The 15,000-nt window shown below is 39.2% G+C and overlaps 1 protein-coding gene and 1 pseudogene across 1 annotated transcript in view; both read right to left on the reverse strand.

The window, feature by feature from the left end:
• The window catches only part of LOC137651616 (uncharacterized), a 27,389-nt pseudogene extending 22,853 nt beyond the window's left edge, over positions 1–4,536 (reverse strand).
• A 454-nt stretch (positions 4,537–4,990) lies between these two features.
• Positions 4,991–15,000, reverse strand: part of LOC137651617 (uncharacterized) — a 35,701-nt gene continuing 25,691 nt past the window's right edge. The window contains exon 2 of the mRNA XM_068384840.1: positions 4,991–5,417. Within this exon, the coding sequence (XP_068240941.1) occupies positions 4,991–5,417 (427 nt within the window). The remainder of the gene's footprint in view (positions 5,418–15,000) is intronic.

The raw sequence follows: 15,000 nt of genomic DNA on the forward strand, positions 1-15,000 counted from the left end.
GTGCACATAGACAACTGCCTCACGTTGCAGTCAATCAAAAAAGCGTTCGCTCCAAAACATTTACTACTGTCCTAACCTAGTTAAAAGGTAAACAAACAGTCAATTATTCCAACAGTCTTTCTCACAACAAACAATCAATACACTAACTACCCCTCTCTCTCTCTCTCTCTCTCTCTCTCTCTCTCTCTCTCTCTCTCTCTCTCTCTGGATTTGGCAAACAAAAAATACATAAAAATAAAAAAATCAATCCTCCACATTCCTCCCCCCTTACCTTGCCAAATCCGTCTTACACAACTCTTACCTAATTTTTTTCATAACCCAGTCGCAGTCGGGAACAGGACCACTGCTTCGAGTAACTGGACCTTCATACACTCTCTCATTCACTTCTTCCTTATCGTAATCATTCGTTACATTAACACTATTCCTATCTAAATCTCTATTATCTAATGTATCGTGTACAATCCCATCTACCTCGTTCTCATCTGGCCCTAAAATCTCAACTATTTCTGTCAGCAATTCATCTATTTCATCAAAACCCTTTTCTACTTTAATAAAAGATTCATTCATACTACTTATCATTCTCCTATTTCTCATTCTTGCATCAGTCATACTTTCTTTTACATCATCTAAGGAAAAACCACATACACTATAGGTATCATTCATACTCAACAATGATTCATCTGTATTAATACATTAACTTCTACACTCACTTGTACATTTACACCCTTGTCATACTTATTTATATTCTAACTTTTACTTATAAATTTTCCCCATCTTTCATCCTTACTTGAAGCTCTCATATTCTTCCTTTTACATATATTCTACAAACACCAACTGTTTACCTTCTAACCCTAACTTCTCATGCATACTAGGTTCATACTTACTCATTTTCAACCAATTATTCATCCCATTCTCACACACAATGTTCCTATTCCCTCCATAAACACAAGAAAATTCCCCCAGGTGAACCCTCTTAATAGCTAGCTTCCCGAACATTCTGGCTGACTTAATCCCTTCTTCCTACAAAGCTTAGCTATATGTCCATCAACACCATATTCAGTACACTTCGCACGCTGTTCCCTATACATCCCCGCATAATGCCCATCCTTACTACAATTAGCACAAATCACATTCGTATGATCACTCTTACATCCACTCGCTATATGCCCGGTCATACCACACCGATAACACTTAACCACTTTCTCTTTCTTACACTCACTAATATGATGCCCTGTCTCTCCACACCCGAAACTTGCTCCTAACGCCACATATACACTCATTCTTTTTATGCTCTACTTTTCCACACCTATAACACTTTCCATCACGGACACGACTATCTGACCTACCTTGCTGCACGCTAATACTCCTATCTCTCAAAACCTTATTCCCTAGCCTAAACCCTTCATTTTTACGTACATGTATTCCTACATAACTCGCCCTAACAGTCCTATCTACTACACTATCAGCTATCCTCATCGGTCCTCTCATAACAGCATCTCTAAAACTAACAAATTCTGGCTCACTTTCCTTCATTCTTGTTCTTACAATCACAGATTTACTTTCTTTCATACATCTATCTAACTCGTAATCCTCAACTATCTCTAAAATATCACCCTATGTCAATCTTTCCTTCGTCCACCTCATTTCCTCCTTCCGTTTCAAAGGAATAAACTCAGAAACATTCTCAGGTACAGTAGCAAAAAACTTCTTCATTCATTCCTTACTCTCATTTATGTCATCATCTCCATACTTCATCCTAGCTAAAGTTTCCAACCTACATACGTACATCGATATCGCTTCTCCCACATTCCTCCGTGCCTTATCAAAATCATTCTTACTCTTATACCTACCAATCCATTTCATACGTCTTACCTGCTCAATTATCCTACCTTTCACACTATCATATTCGACATCCCCCACACTCATTATCACACCATAAATCGTCAACAAATACCCAGTCAAATATTCTCCTAACTCCCTAGGCCAAACTCTCTTACTATCACTATACTTATCCTGACAATACCTCTCATATTCCTTGAAAAACTCGTATACATCCCTACTACTTTGCTCATTGAACCTTTCACACCGAGGTACCTCTTTCATAAACACAGTCTTACACACATCACGTTCATTCTCACTGCTATCATCACTGCTACCTTCCTTCTTGTTTCCTTCTCCTTCATTTGAATATAAAGAATCCAATTCAAAGCTCAAATACCTATCTTCAACCATTCCCTTCTTACCCTTTTTCTTACTTACCACTTTCACCCATTCATGACTATCCTCACTCTCATCCTGACCTTTCTTGTTTTCCCTCTTCTCATTACTTTTACCTTTCTTCTTATTCTTTCTATTACATTTCTGTTCATCCTTACTATGCATAATTCCTTTATATTTTAATCTCACTATCACTACCTTCCCCATTATCACTTACCTTACCCTTCTCTTCCACTATCAACCCATACCTGAGGCAGAAGCCACTCCTATGACTGCACCTTCACCCATGAACGTTTTCATCATCCCCATTACTTTCCCCATCATAGCTTCCAGTTGTTTATCCATTCGTTCTTCATTCTCTCGCATTCTAATCTCAAAACCTTCTTCCATTCTCTCTACAGTTCCGTGAATTTCACTCAGTTTCCCTTGCATCTCCTCAGTCTCACAACTCAACCTCGCATTCTCTAACAACAACTTCTCCTATCGCTCTTCACTCAATCGCAATTCCTCCCTTAATAATTTGTTCTGCTCTTCCATTTTTCAGTCTTATATCTAATTTCTTAACCTAATTCAGTCCTTTGTCAAAGAGTCTAGCTTCCTATCCCACCTTAGCGGGCCCTGTCCAGGCGCCAAAATAATGGGGCGCTATGTTGCAACAACAACCCCCAATCCTTGATCACACTAAACAGAATTGTCTCCGCATCACAAACTTTCCCCTTATGTTATCAGCAGCGGGACTCATGGACAAAAAGGATATAAAATCAAAACATAACCTTAAAAAATATTTCTTAAAACTAATATGCTTAATACGAACCATTCACAATCAAATTATCAACACTTAGAACTAATCAAAAACTTAACACTAAATATATAATTAACAAAAGAAAACTTACGCAATCAAATAAACCCTATCAAAACTTAAAACTAAAATAGACCACAACCACAAATATAAGCAAAACTATTTTATATATTTCTGAATGGACACCTACGTCCACACAAGGGCCAACAACTTCAGGATGCCAGAAAACTTTCAATCAATCAAACAATCTACAAGGGCCATTAGTCTTTTATAGCCCAAAACCACAACCGGAACACAGATAAATTCTAATACACATATGTATTAATTGATCTGGGTCGTGAGCGTTATCATCATTATCATCATCGTCATCATAATCATCATCATCATTGACACAAGAACTATCAACTCAGGTTCTTGAATGCAATCCAGGTCACCAACAGTCGGTTAATCCACTAGAGCAGTCTAAACACAATTAATTACAGGCCAGGTCGTCAACGGTTGAGCAACATTAAGAAATAAGTTCTCCAAAGGAGGAATTATGGCCTGAAAAATGAAAATCAAAAACACTTACGAACACTCTTAACTATCTAAACTATTGCATTGTAATCAAAGATAAATAATAAACTTTCTATCATTTACAATCGCGACAAGCAAATATAATCAAATTGTACTTACTCAAAAACAAACAATCACTTCCAACCCTGGATGATATCAAATATAAAAATCCAGCGTGCACACACACAACTGCCTTACGTCGCAGTCAATCAAAAAAAGCATTCGCTCCGAAACATTTACTACTGTCCTAACCTAGCTAAAAGGTAAACAAACAGACAATTATTCCAACAGTCTTTCTCACAACAAACAAACAATACTCTAACGATAGAAATGGAAGGTTGTTAAAAGGAAAGGAGGCAAGGAAAAGGCGGGCAGAATATTTTGAAAGTTTACTGAATGTTGAGAAAAATAGGGAGGCAGATATAATTGCTGTTGCAGGTGTTTAGGTGCCGGTGATGGGAGATGAAAATGAGAGAGATATTACAAGAGAAGAAGGGAGGAGAGCACTAGATGAAAAGAGAGTAGGAAAAGTTTCTGGCATGGATGGTGTGAGAGCTGAGATGTTGAAGGAAGGGGGTGTGATTATACTTGAATAGTTAGTGAGATTGTTTAATATGTTTTTTGTGTTGTCAATGGTACTAGTAGAATGGTTTATGCGTGTATTGTACCACTACATAAGGGTAAGGGAGATGGGCATTTAGTGTTGTAATTCAAGGGGTATTAGTTTGTTGAGTGTAGTTGGAAAAGTGTATGGTAGCGTACTGGTTAATAGGATTAAGGATAAAACAGAGAATGCAATCTGAAAAGTATAGGGTGGTTTTAGAAGAGGTAGGGGTTGTATGAATCAGATTTTATCAAAGACATCGTGTTCTAGCAAACCCTTCTCTCCATAACGTCCTTCATCTAACCTCACCATTTAATTCTTCACCTCCCTCTAGATCTTCCTCTTCTATCAGTTTCCTCATTAGCCCGCTTCACTTACTTCTCACCATCCCTCTTTAACATGTGTGCATACAATCTCAGTCTGACACTCTCATCACCTCTATAATGTTTATTACATCTTGTCATTCTTCTTATTTCATGTCTTGAATCTTTCAATAAGTGATACTCCCATATTCAAACTTAGTATTCTCATCTACGTTCTCTTAAGTTATGCTTCCTCCTATTGTCTTAGAGCCTACGTTTCTAATCAATACATTAACATTGGTCTTATTACTGTGCTTGACTTTTAGCTTGATTGGTATGTTCTTATCTCATACCACTTCCACCATCTCCTTACACTTTCCCTCGACTGTTTTTAACCTATTCTTAATTTCAGCCACACATCCTCCTTCCTGACTTATAGTGGGTCCCAAATATCTGAATTGTTTCACCTAATTCATAACCGGGCTAGTTTGTCTTCTCACCATAACTTCAGTGTCATGCACAGTTACTCTGAAGCCACAGAGTTACAAAGACTTCTTCAATCCTACAACCGTTCTCTTTAATTTTCCCATAGGGTTCTGTTTCCCCAACTGCTCTTATTACTCTTTTCCTTGTTCTTTGGTACATCCTCTCAACCATACTAACCACCCTCAGTAGGAATTTTCTCTTCCTGAAGCTCCTAAACATTATTTCTCTTAGGGTTCTAGCATAAACCTTTTCCACATCTGCAAAAGCACATAAGAGCTTCTGGTTTCCCTCTAGACTCTTTTCCTGGTTCTCCCTATCTATAAAGATGGCATCCACAGTCAGTCTCCATCTCATAAATGGATACTGCAGTTTCCCAATCTTTACAATGTATCTCAATATCTTATCTAGTAATCTCTCAAAAACTTTAGCCTTACGCTCTATTAGGTTAATTCCCCTGCAATCATCACATTCCCAAGACATCACATTTTTGCTTAAATATAGATACCATTAGACTCTCCTCCCAGCCCTTAGGCATTATTTCCTCTTCCCATACCGCTCGTAATAAATACAGCATCCACTATTCTCCCTTTTTAGTCAGTATCTTGGCCATTTCAGTTTAAGACTGTTATAAACCTGGGGATTTACAAAAGCTTATTTTACTTAATGCCCCCCTCACTTCTAGTTTCCACATATCCATCACTGGGGCCACATCTTCTGTGCTTATCTGAGCTCCACCCTCTCTTTTTTCAGTATTGAGTAGTTACTCGAAATATTCTCTCCATCTCCTGGTAATTTCTTCATCTCTATAAAATATATTTACATCTCAATCCTTGATAACTCCCAGTTACACCAAATCATGTCTTTGTCTTTTTCTCAAATTTGGAATCTTATATGTGTCATTTTCTCATTCCCTTGTTCCTAGCCTTTCATTCAATTGTTATTTTGTTCTTTTAATAGCTATACCTACTTTCTTCCTCTATGTATGCCTTACTTTCCAGTCCTTCAATGCACTTTTAACTGAACCTTGCACATCACAATCTCACCTCCACCTTTCTCCTTTCTACGCATCATATCTGCTGGTTATTCCCAACAGTTCCTCTGTTTCCCTTAGACACTTTTTTTTTATATCCGTCCACATATTGTCCTTTCTGTTACCATGCCCAATATCTGAGTTCAACCTTTCTCTCCCTCTCTCTCTCTCTCTCTCTCTCTCTCTCTCTCTCTCTCTCTCTCTCTCTCTCTCTCTCTCAATCCTAAATTGCTCACCCTTCACTCTTTTAAGGCCTCAAACTTTAATTCTAGATAAACCCCTTCCCTTCTTTGGTATTCTAGCTATCTGTACCAACAGTGTGTCACACGATCGTACATAAATCATTTTGTATATATTATGCTTGTATCTTCGCTCTTCCCTCGCACTAAAATGCGGAGAGGCGTTTGCTTGGTTTCAGTGCGCAGAAGTCCAGTTTCGCATTAAGGGCGTGACTCGCTCAACCACCAAAGCAGATTATGTTCTTGCGGCGATACCCGAGGACACCCTCCCGGAAATATCCGACTGGCTTTGTGAATAAGGAGACACCCCAATAGCGTATGACGCCCTCAAAACATACCTTCTGCAGCAGTACTCGCCGTTGCCAGCCGCCCGTGTAGCAAAGCTTTTTCAGCTCTTGCAACAACCGTTGGCGGACCAATGGGCTTTGTTTGCCCTCAGGGAAATGACCAGTATCGCTCGCCTTCAACCTGCCGCAGATGGCTCTCCTCGTGAGGTGAACCTACTTCGTGCCCTTTAGATACGCCGTTTACCCGGACCTATACCCGCTGCCATACCCGATGTCGATAATTTACCCATAAAGGACTTGATGACGAAAGCCGACGCCCTTATGGACAGCCACTTCAAGACCTCCATCAACGCCTCCACCCCTGACGAAGAGGATGCCTATTCAACGTCAACCGAAGCTGACATGAATGCCGTAGGACATACAAGCCTACACCGTGACGTGCCAAAGCAGCGACAAACCCGCCCACCACCCACTAATCGCCCGTGCCCCAACAAACAACATCTACAGCCACTTACTACCTCCCATCCGCCGCAGTTTTGCTACTACCACTTCAGATTCGGGGCAACTGCGAAGAAATTTGCCGAGGATTGTTAGTGGCCAAAAAACGTTTAAGTAGGCCATCGCTCGTGGCGGTGGCCTCCCGTGTTTCTAATCTTTTCTTTTTACATGATGCAGGAACGGGCGTGCGATTTTTGTTAGACACGGGTGCTTGTTGTTCTCTTTTGCCAAGGAAACTCCTCAAGACACGACGTAGCCTGTCTACAGCTGCCGACATCCGCTTGGAAACGGTAAATTCAATTGGAAGTTTCTTGTTGCTGACGTCGCATTGCCAATCCTCGGTGCGGATTTCCTCTCTCATTTCCACCTTCTGGTCGATGTCGCCCACCGACGATTGGTCAATGCAGACTCGTACTTGTCGACACCTCTTCAACCCGCCCCCTCTAACCTCGCTCTCCACATTAGCCCACCCACGGATGCCTACTCCCACCTCCTCACGTCGTACCCGAAAGTTTTTCGTCCAGAACTTCGCCAAACACCCACGGTTCCTGCCAAGCACGGTATTTATCACCATATCAAGACGACGGGACCCCCAGTCTTCGCAAAATTCAGACGTCTGGCACCGGAACGATTGGCAGCCGCCAAACAGACGTTCGCCGAAATGGAGGAAATGGGCCTCTGCCAAAAGGCCTCCAGCCCATGGTCGTCACCCTTACACATCGTTCTGAAGAAAGACGGCTCCCTCCATCCGTGCGAGGATTACAGGCGCCTGAACATGCAAACAGAACCGGATCACTACCCGCTCCCAAACATTGCCGGCGTGACCTCGTACCTGCACAAAGCAAAGCTTTTCTCTACGCTCGACCTCCTGAATGGGTATTATCAGGTGCCTATGAACCCAGAAGATATCCCCAAGACCGCCATCACCACTCCTTTTGGTACATACACCTTCAATTACTCCTGTTTTGGCCTTCGTAATGCTGGGCCAACGTTTCAACTTCTCATGGATGGCATCTTCGGGGACCTCCCTTTCTGTGTATGTTATGTGGACGACATACTTGTGTTCTCCTCCTCAAAAGAGGATCACCTCCGTTACCTGCGCATCGTGCTCAACCGCCTGCAACAAAACGGCCTTGTAGTCCGGTACGACATGTGTACCTTTGGTACCAACAAGGTGTCGTTCTTAGGGCACCGTATCACTCCTGAAGGAGTCCATCCCCTCCCTGAGAAGGTAGCAGCCGTTCAGAGCTTCCCCGCGCCCTCGACCGTCAAAGCTCTGCAGGAATTCTTGGGCATGATCAACTATTATCACCGTTTTCTGCCAGCCATTGCCGCCACTCTTGCTCCCCTCTACGCCTCCCTCAAGGGCAAGCCAAAGGACCTGAAGTGGGGTCCCCTTCAAGAAGCAGCCTTCTGCAATGCAAAGAAGGCCCTATCAACTGCTGCAGCTCTCACTTTCCCTATCCCACACGCCCCTCTCCTTCTCTCCACCGATGCCAGCGACGTCGCTATTGGTGCAGTACTCGAGCAGGTGGTCAAAGGCTCGCCCTGCCCATTGGCCTTCTTCAGCAGAAAACTGTCCAAGGCAGAATCGGATTATTCTACCTTCGATCGAGAATTGCTGGCGGTGCACTTGGCTGTCAGTCACTTTCGCCATTTCTTAGAAGGTACGCACTTTGTCATTCGCACAGACCACATGCCTCTGGTGCACGCCTTCACTCGACAGTCTGACACCTGGTCCGCCCGTCAACGCCGACATCTCTCGGACGTGGCTGAATACAATTGCACCCTCCAATACGTCCCTGGGAAAATGAATCCCGTTGCCGATGCCCTGTCAAGAAACACGTTGGCTGCCGTTCAACTGGGATTGGATTACAACGCCCTGGCTGAAGCCCAACGACAGGATCCAGAGTATCAAGCTTGTAGGACATCCTGCACGTCCCTCCGTTGGGAAGACTGCCCCCTCGAAGACTCCAACACCACCCTCCACTGTGACGTCAGTACTGGTAGACCGCGACCTTGGATTCCTGCTCCCATGCGACGGCAGGTGTTTGATTTCATTCACGGCCTTTCACATCCCTCATGCCATTCTACTGAAGGCAAAGTTCATTTGGCACGGCATTTCTAAGGATGCTAAGGATTGGGTCCGCGCCTGTACTTCTTGCCAAACTTCCAAAGTACATCGACACACGGATTCCGGAGTGGGCACCTTTCCTCAACCTCAGCGTCGTTTCGCACACATTCACGTCGACGTTGTAGGCCCCCTACCCACATCACAAGGACATCATTACCTGTTTACCGTCATCGACCGCTCCACTCGTTGGCCTGAAGCCATTCCCATGGAAACTGCAACGTCTGCCTCATGTACATCTGCCTTACTCTCTGGATGGATTGCAAGATTTGGTATCCCTGAGCATATTACTTACGACAGGGGAACCACTTTCACCTCTCAATTGTGGACATCATTAGCGAATCTCCTGGGCATCACCCTACACCAGACAACGGCCTACAACCCCGCTGCCAATGGAATGGTTGAACGTTTTCATCGCACCCTCAAAGCAGCTTTGATGTCCCGCTGCAAGGATTCCAACTGGTTTACTCAGCTTCCCGTTGGTCGTCCCTGCCGATTTTTTTCCTTCTACAACATCCTCCGACGATCTCCAGCGCATACGTCACGTCGTGGGAAACTTTACTCCATGCCGCCAGACTTAAAAGCCCCCAGCGAAGCATCACATGCCAACAGACTTGCACTCTGCAACGCACGTCTTCCTGCGCAACGACACTAGTAAGCTACCGCTAACGCCCCCTTACACGGGCCCTTTCCGTGTGATCCGCCGCCGTCCGAAAGCATTCCTACTAAAGATTCGTGGCAAAGAAGACTGGGTCTCCATTGATCGTCTAAAACCTGCTTATCTTCTGCCAGATGACCCGCCTACAGTTCGCCTCTCTAGATCAGGGCACCCTATTTAACATGTACAGTATGTATTTTTTAGGGGGGAGGGGGAGCCATGTACCAACCGTGTGTCACACGATCGTACATAATTCATTTTGTATATATTTTTATTGTATCTTCGCTCTTCCCTCACACTAAAAAGAACCAGAATAAACATGTCTGCATTTCTTCTATGTAACATTGTCTGTTTCTCGAACATGTAATTTCCTGTTACTTTGAGGTTTTGTATATAAAGGAGAGTGTTCTATAATAAATGAACTCAGTTGCTTTCACACTGCCTTTGAGTTCACAACCTTCTCTCGGCCTGTCACATATCAGTTTCAAATTAATATCTACAGTATATAGTGTTTGACAAAAAAATTCCCCCAAAATCAGTTTAAAGTTCATCAAACTGTTTTTTCAACCCCTCTTACCAAAATGTAATCCATCTGGTTTCCCAATCCTGCACTTTCATAAGTTATCAGGTCCTTATCCAACTTTTGAAACTAGGTGTTCAAACACACCAATTCAAAACTCTGACCAGTCTCTTATATAGACCCCCATCTTCATTTCTAGACCCAAACTCATGGCCTCTATGTACCTCTTCATATCCAACCCTTCTGGTCTTAACTCTACCATTCACTGTTCCTATTTCATTGTTCTAGTAACTCTCGTTCTTGGCAACCTACCTGAGGAACAGATGCTGAAATTATTTTCACTATATGATCCTAAGTAGTTTTGGAATTTTTAAAAGCTTATCATATAATCCCCCTACTTTTACAACTTATTTCTTCCAGTTATTTCCTATTTTGACCACAAAGCCATTTCTTTCATACTTCTCAAGTATACGGAGTTTAGTGACAACCTATACAAAGGATCATTTATGAACTTAATATACTATAATTATCAAATAGATATACAATTCTCTCTCTCTCTCTCTCTCTCTCTCTCTCGCTCTCTCTCTCTCTCTCTCTCTCTCTCTCTCTCTCTCTCTCTCTCTCTCTCTGTCTCTCTCTCTCTTTCGTTACTTCTTTTATTCCGGTTTTCCTGTTATCCTTTCGTTGTTATATAAGGAATAGAACTGAAACCAGAATCACACTAATAATTGATAATTTAATTATCTATTATAATTACTGTGGCTAAGCATGCGTCTTAGCTTCTTATACAATTCCATATGTAAGTTACTTGCAAGAATTAATTTATATCTACTGTATTCTTTGACTTTCCTGTATTAAAATAAAAAAGATAGATAACTGCCCACTCTCCTGATATTTACGGTAGAAAAAATATATGTTTTGCACTATATGCATGAAATGAATTTTGCCAAAGCCTGTTCTTCTTATTATCGGATTTTTTGTTTTTGTTTTATTATACATCTTTTGATTTTTCGTAATCAAGACTTGAAAAAAATTCACTAAAATGTAAATAAATCAGAGAAATGTGGAGCATAAGATTAGTGAAAATAACTGGATAAGCCAATTCGATCAGCAAACACTACGGGATACAAGTGTGCCAACCCGTTCCTGGCAGTAAGGGCCAGGCAATATACAAATAAATGGATTTTTTTTTTCTTTTTGTGATCAACGACCAAATCTTGGATAATAATTATCGCAAATTTTAATGGAATTTGCAAAAGATTGCCATTGGGCAATCACATAAAACTTAATTCATACACTTCTAAAACATTTTATGCAACTCTAAGGTATAACCGACGCGTATTTTCATTATGAAAACACGATCAAGTAGTAGGTTGATGTGTGAGATGATAAGGAAAGTGAGAATTATATTGAGTAATACAATATATTATAATGTGAAAGGATTTAATAGAAGATAATATGATAAAACATGATAAAAATTCTATTGATGTTCATAATACAATCATATGATCTTAGATAGTTTTATTTTTTTAATTCTGAGGACACTTAAAATTCATAGTTACCCTCACTCAAATGGTTACTGTGTATCTTCTTCCTCAATTACCTTACTCTTTCTCCTGAAATTCAATCTAAGGTAATATTCTACGGCTGATTTGAGTGGATGCCCTAATACTATTTTTTTTTTCCATGTTGTATCTTATCAATATTTCTATTAATTTAGTTAAACATGAAAACTTAGGAAAACCTTATACATTTTTAACTTCCGGCTTTGTATTTTATTTTACTTTTTTATTTGATTTTATGATATATGTCAAAAGTTTAAACACTGATCAAGAATCATGACGAAAATTACATTATCCTTCAATATATGCATTTGAATAGGTTTTGAAAATTAAGAAAATATTCATACTGTGGAATATGTTGAATATCAATCGTGAATTATCTCTCTCTCTCTCTCTCTCTCTCTCTCTCTCTCTCTCTCTCTCTCTCTCTCTCTCTCTCTCTCTCTCTCTGATACACTACAATCCGAAGTACTGTAGTATTGGTAAGATTTTGTTTAAACATCAGGTTTATGAATCTTCTAAATCAATTCCTAACGACACCTTGAGAAGTCCCCCTCATTGTTGTAAATATATTTGAATCTTATTATATACAGGGAGGATTAAAAAAGAATACAAACATATAGCAAAATATTCTATGGCTGTGTACTATTCCACCGAGCTATGAATAGGCACTAGCATAACCTGAAATCCAGAAAAGGCTATGTGCTTACAAATCAAATCTTTATTTTCTACTTTCCTTTTATTTTATATATTTATTTTATGAGAACTGAAACTGAGAAAAATGTCAGTCACCTACCCTACCCAAGGGGAATAGGTTTATGTTGAGAGACATGTCAATTTGGAATTTTCGTGAAACACTAACAATATCTGCAGCAGTCATGACATATAAAATTTAAATTATGAATTTAGCCAATGTATCATTCATTTTCTCGGGCGATTATTTTATTTTAATAATGATAACAGAATAAGTAAAATATCATTTAACATATACAACTAATGGTAATTTCTTTACTTTAATGATTGGACCATTTGAAAATTTAAGAATGATTACTCCAATCTCTTTTATAGACAGCATAGAATAGAGTGAAAACATTCTACATCACTTTTTTAACCAAACGTGTCTTTTATGTCATGTGTGGTGATTCCCGTTGTCGACGGCTTTATGATTCTGATAATGGAGGTATTTTCTTCTCTCTCTCTCTCTTTCAATAGTACAAGTGTTTTTCCGTAAAGAAAAGAGCCATGAGAATGGATAAGAAAAAAAAAATAGAATATGAGAGAACAAAGCAGACTTGTAGGTGGAATTTAATTCAATGCATGTTGTAGAAAAAAAAATATACCAGGATAGGATTTTATTTGATCTGAAAGCCAGAAATTATGAGCACCTTCCAACTGTTATATTTCCCCCCTCTGGCACATGCATAAGCCAATCAACGACTAACTTGGCCTCTAAAAGGTGATCAAGACTGGCTTTGTTTTTTAACTTTTTCCTATTTCTTCGCTGTACCATTAAAGAAAATTCTATAACCTTTAATCATTTACCACTTTCATTTCAATTAAAAGATAAATCTGATGTAAATCGTTCTTGATGCATGGAACCCTTTCATTATAGCGGAAAGTCCTAGCAAGAGAGAATTATATAGTACAATAAAGTATTTTCAGATGTAATTTAGAGGAATCAGAGTGAATTTACAAGGAAATTCAGCGGAATTTAAAGAATTCTCATTTGGGAAACATGATGAAATAATAAACAATGTATAATAGCAAGTCAATCACGTAGTTCATAATCTAATATGGAAAAAGAAAAATTATGAAATATGTAACGATAGGAAATAGGTAAAATATAAGAAGCAAAGCGAAGCTCTAAACAAGTAATAGAATGATTTTTCATTCATTTGCATTTCTATGTTATTCTTTTAATATTATTCTTAATACCATACCATTGTGCAATCTCTATTAGTTGAAGAGGATGAAAAAAGGTTATTGGAGTTATATAAGCGATTAAAATTCCTCAAAGTAACCTGTTTGATAATATTCATATACTTAAGTCTAACATTAAGACGACATACTTACATATCGCTGTGAATGATGCATTTTTTACCTAATTTCATGAGTCAAAGCAATGGTCAAATACTTTATAAGGGTACCATTGAATTTCAAATCCTACTCTCGGACAGCTTCGAAAATCAGAAGAGAGTCTCATCAAGTATATTTTACGTTTCTCGGCAGTTTAATTTCATCACAGACATCAGTCTGTGTCGAATAATGAAAATAGAGCATTTTCAAGACATGGAATGTCTTGAACATTAATCAAAAGCCAAAACAGAGAAACATTCATCTGAAAACATTCAAAGACTTTTCAAAAAGTCTTGAGTTATATTTTGTTTTTAATTTTAAAGGCAATCATCACTTGATAATCTATTAATCATTATTGCTATTTGAGGAAGTAAAGTTATCGAGTATTTCAGGTAATGTAAAAGTGAGGAATATTTATGAAATTAAGAACTTGTATCTCCACATAACGATGAAAATAATAGTCACAAAGACATACTCATACACAATCACGTTAATACACGTGCACATGCAAACACATATACTTTACCTCAATATGTATGTGTACTGTATATACATACATATATATATATATATATATATATATATATATATATATATATATATATATATATATATGTATGTATATATATATATATATATATATATATATATATATATATATATATATATATATATATATATATATATATATATATATATATATATATATATATATATATATATATATATATTTATATATATATATCACCATCATCCTCATCACTATTCAAATGCAGAACAAAAGCCTCAGACATGTCCTTCCACTTCTGTTTCTTTATTGTCTTTTTATCCCAATTGATAACGTCACCGCATTTTTTTCTTTTTTTACTCGTCAATCCAACCTGTTCGCTTCCTTCCCCTGCTTCATTTGCAATCTCTAAGCACCAGTTCTGTTATTCTTAATGCCCATCTATTATCTGCCATTCTCATTATATTATCGTGGTCTGATTGGTAACGTCTCTGCCGGGTGTTTGCCAGTCGGGGGTTCGAGTCCCGC

Source organism: Palaemon carinicauda, chromosome 13, assembly GCF_036898095.1.
Source record: "Palaemon carinicauda isolate YSFRI2023 chromosome 13, ASM3689809v2, whole genome shotgun sequence".
In the NCBI taxonomy this organism is placed as follows: Eukaryota; Metazoa; Arthropoda; class Malacostraca; order Decapoda; family Palaemonidae; genus Palaemon; species Palaemon carinicauda.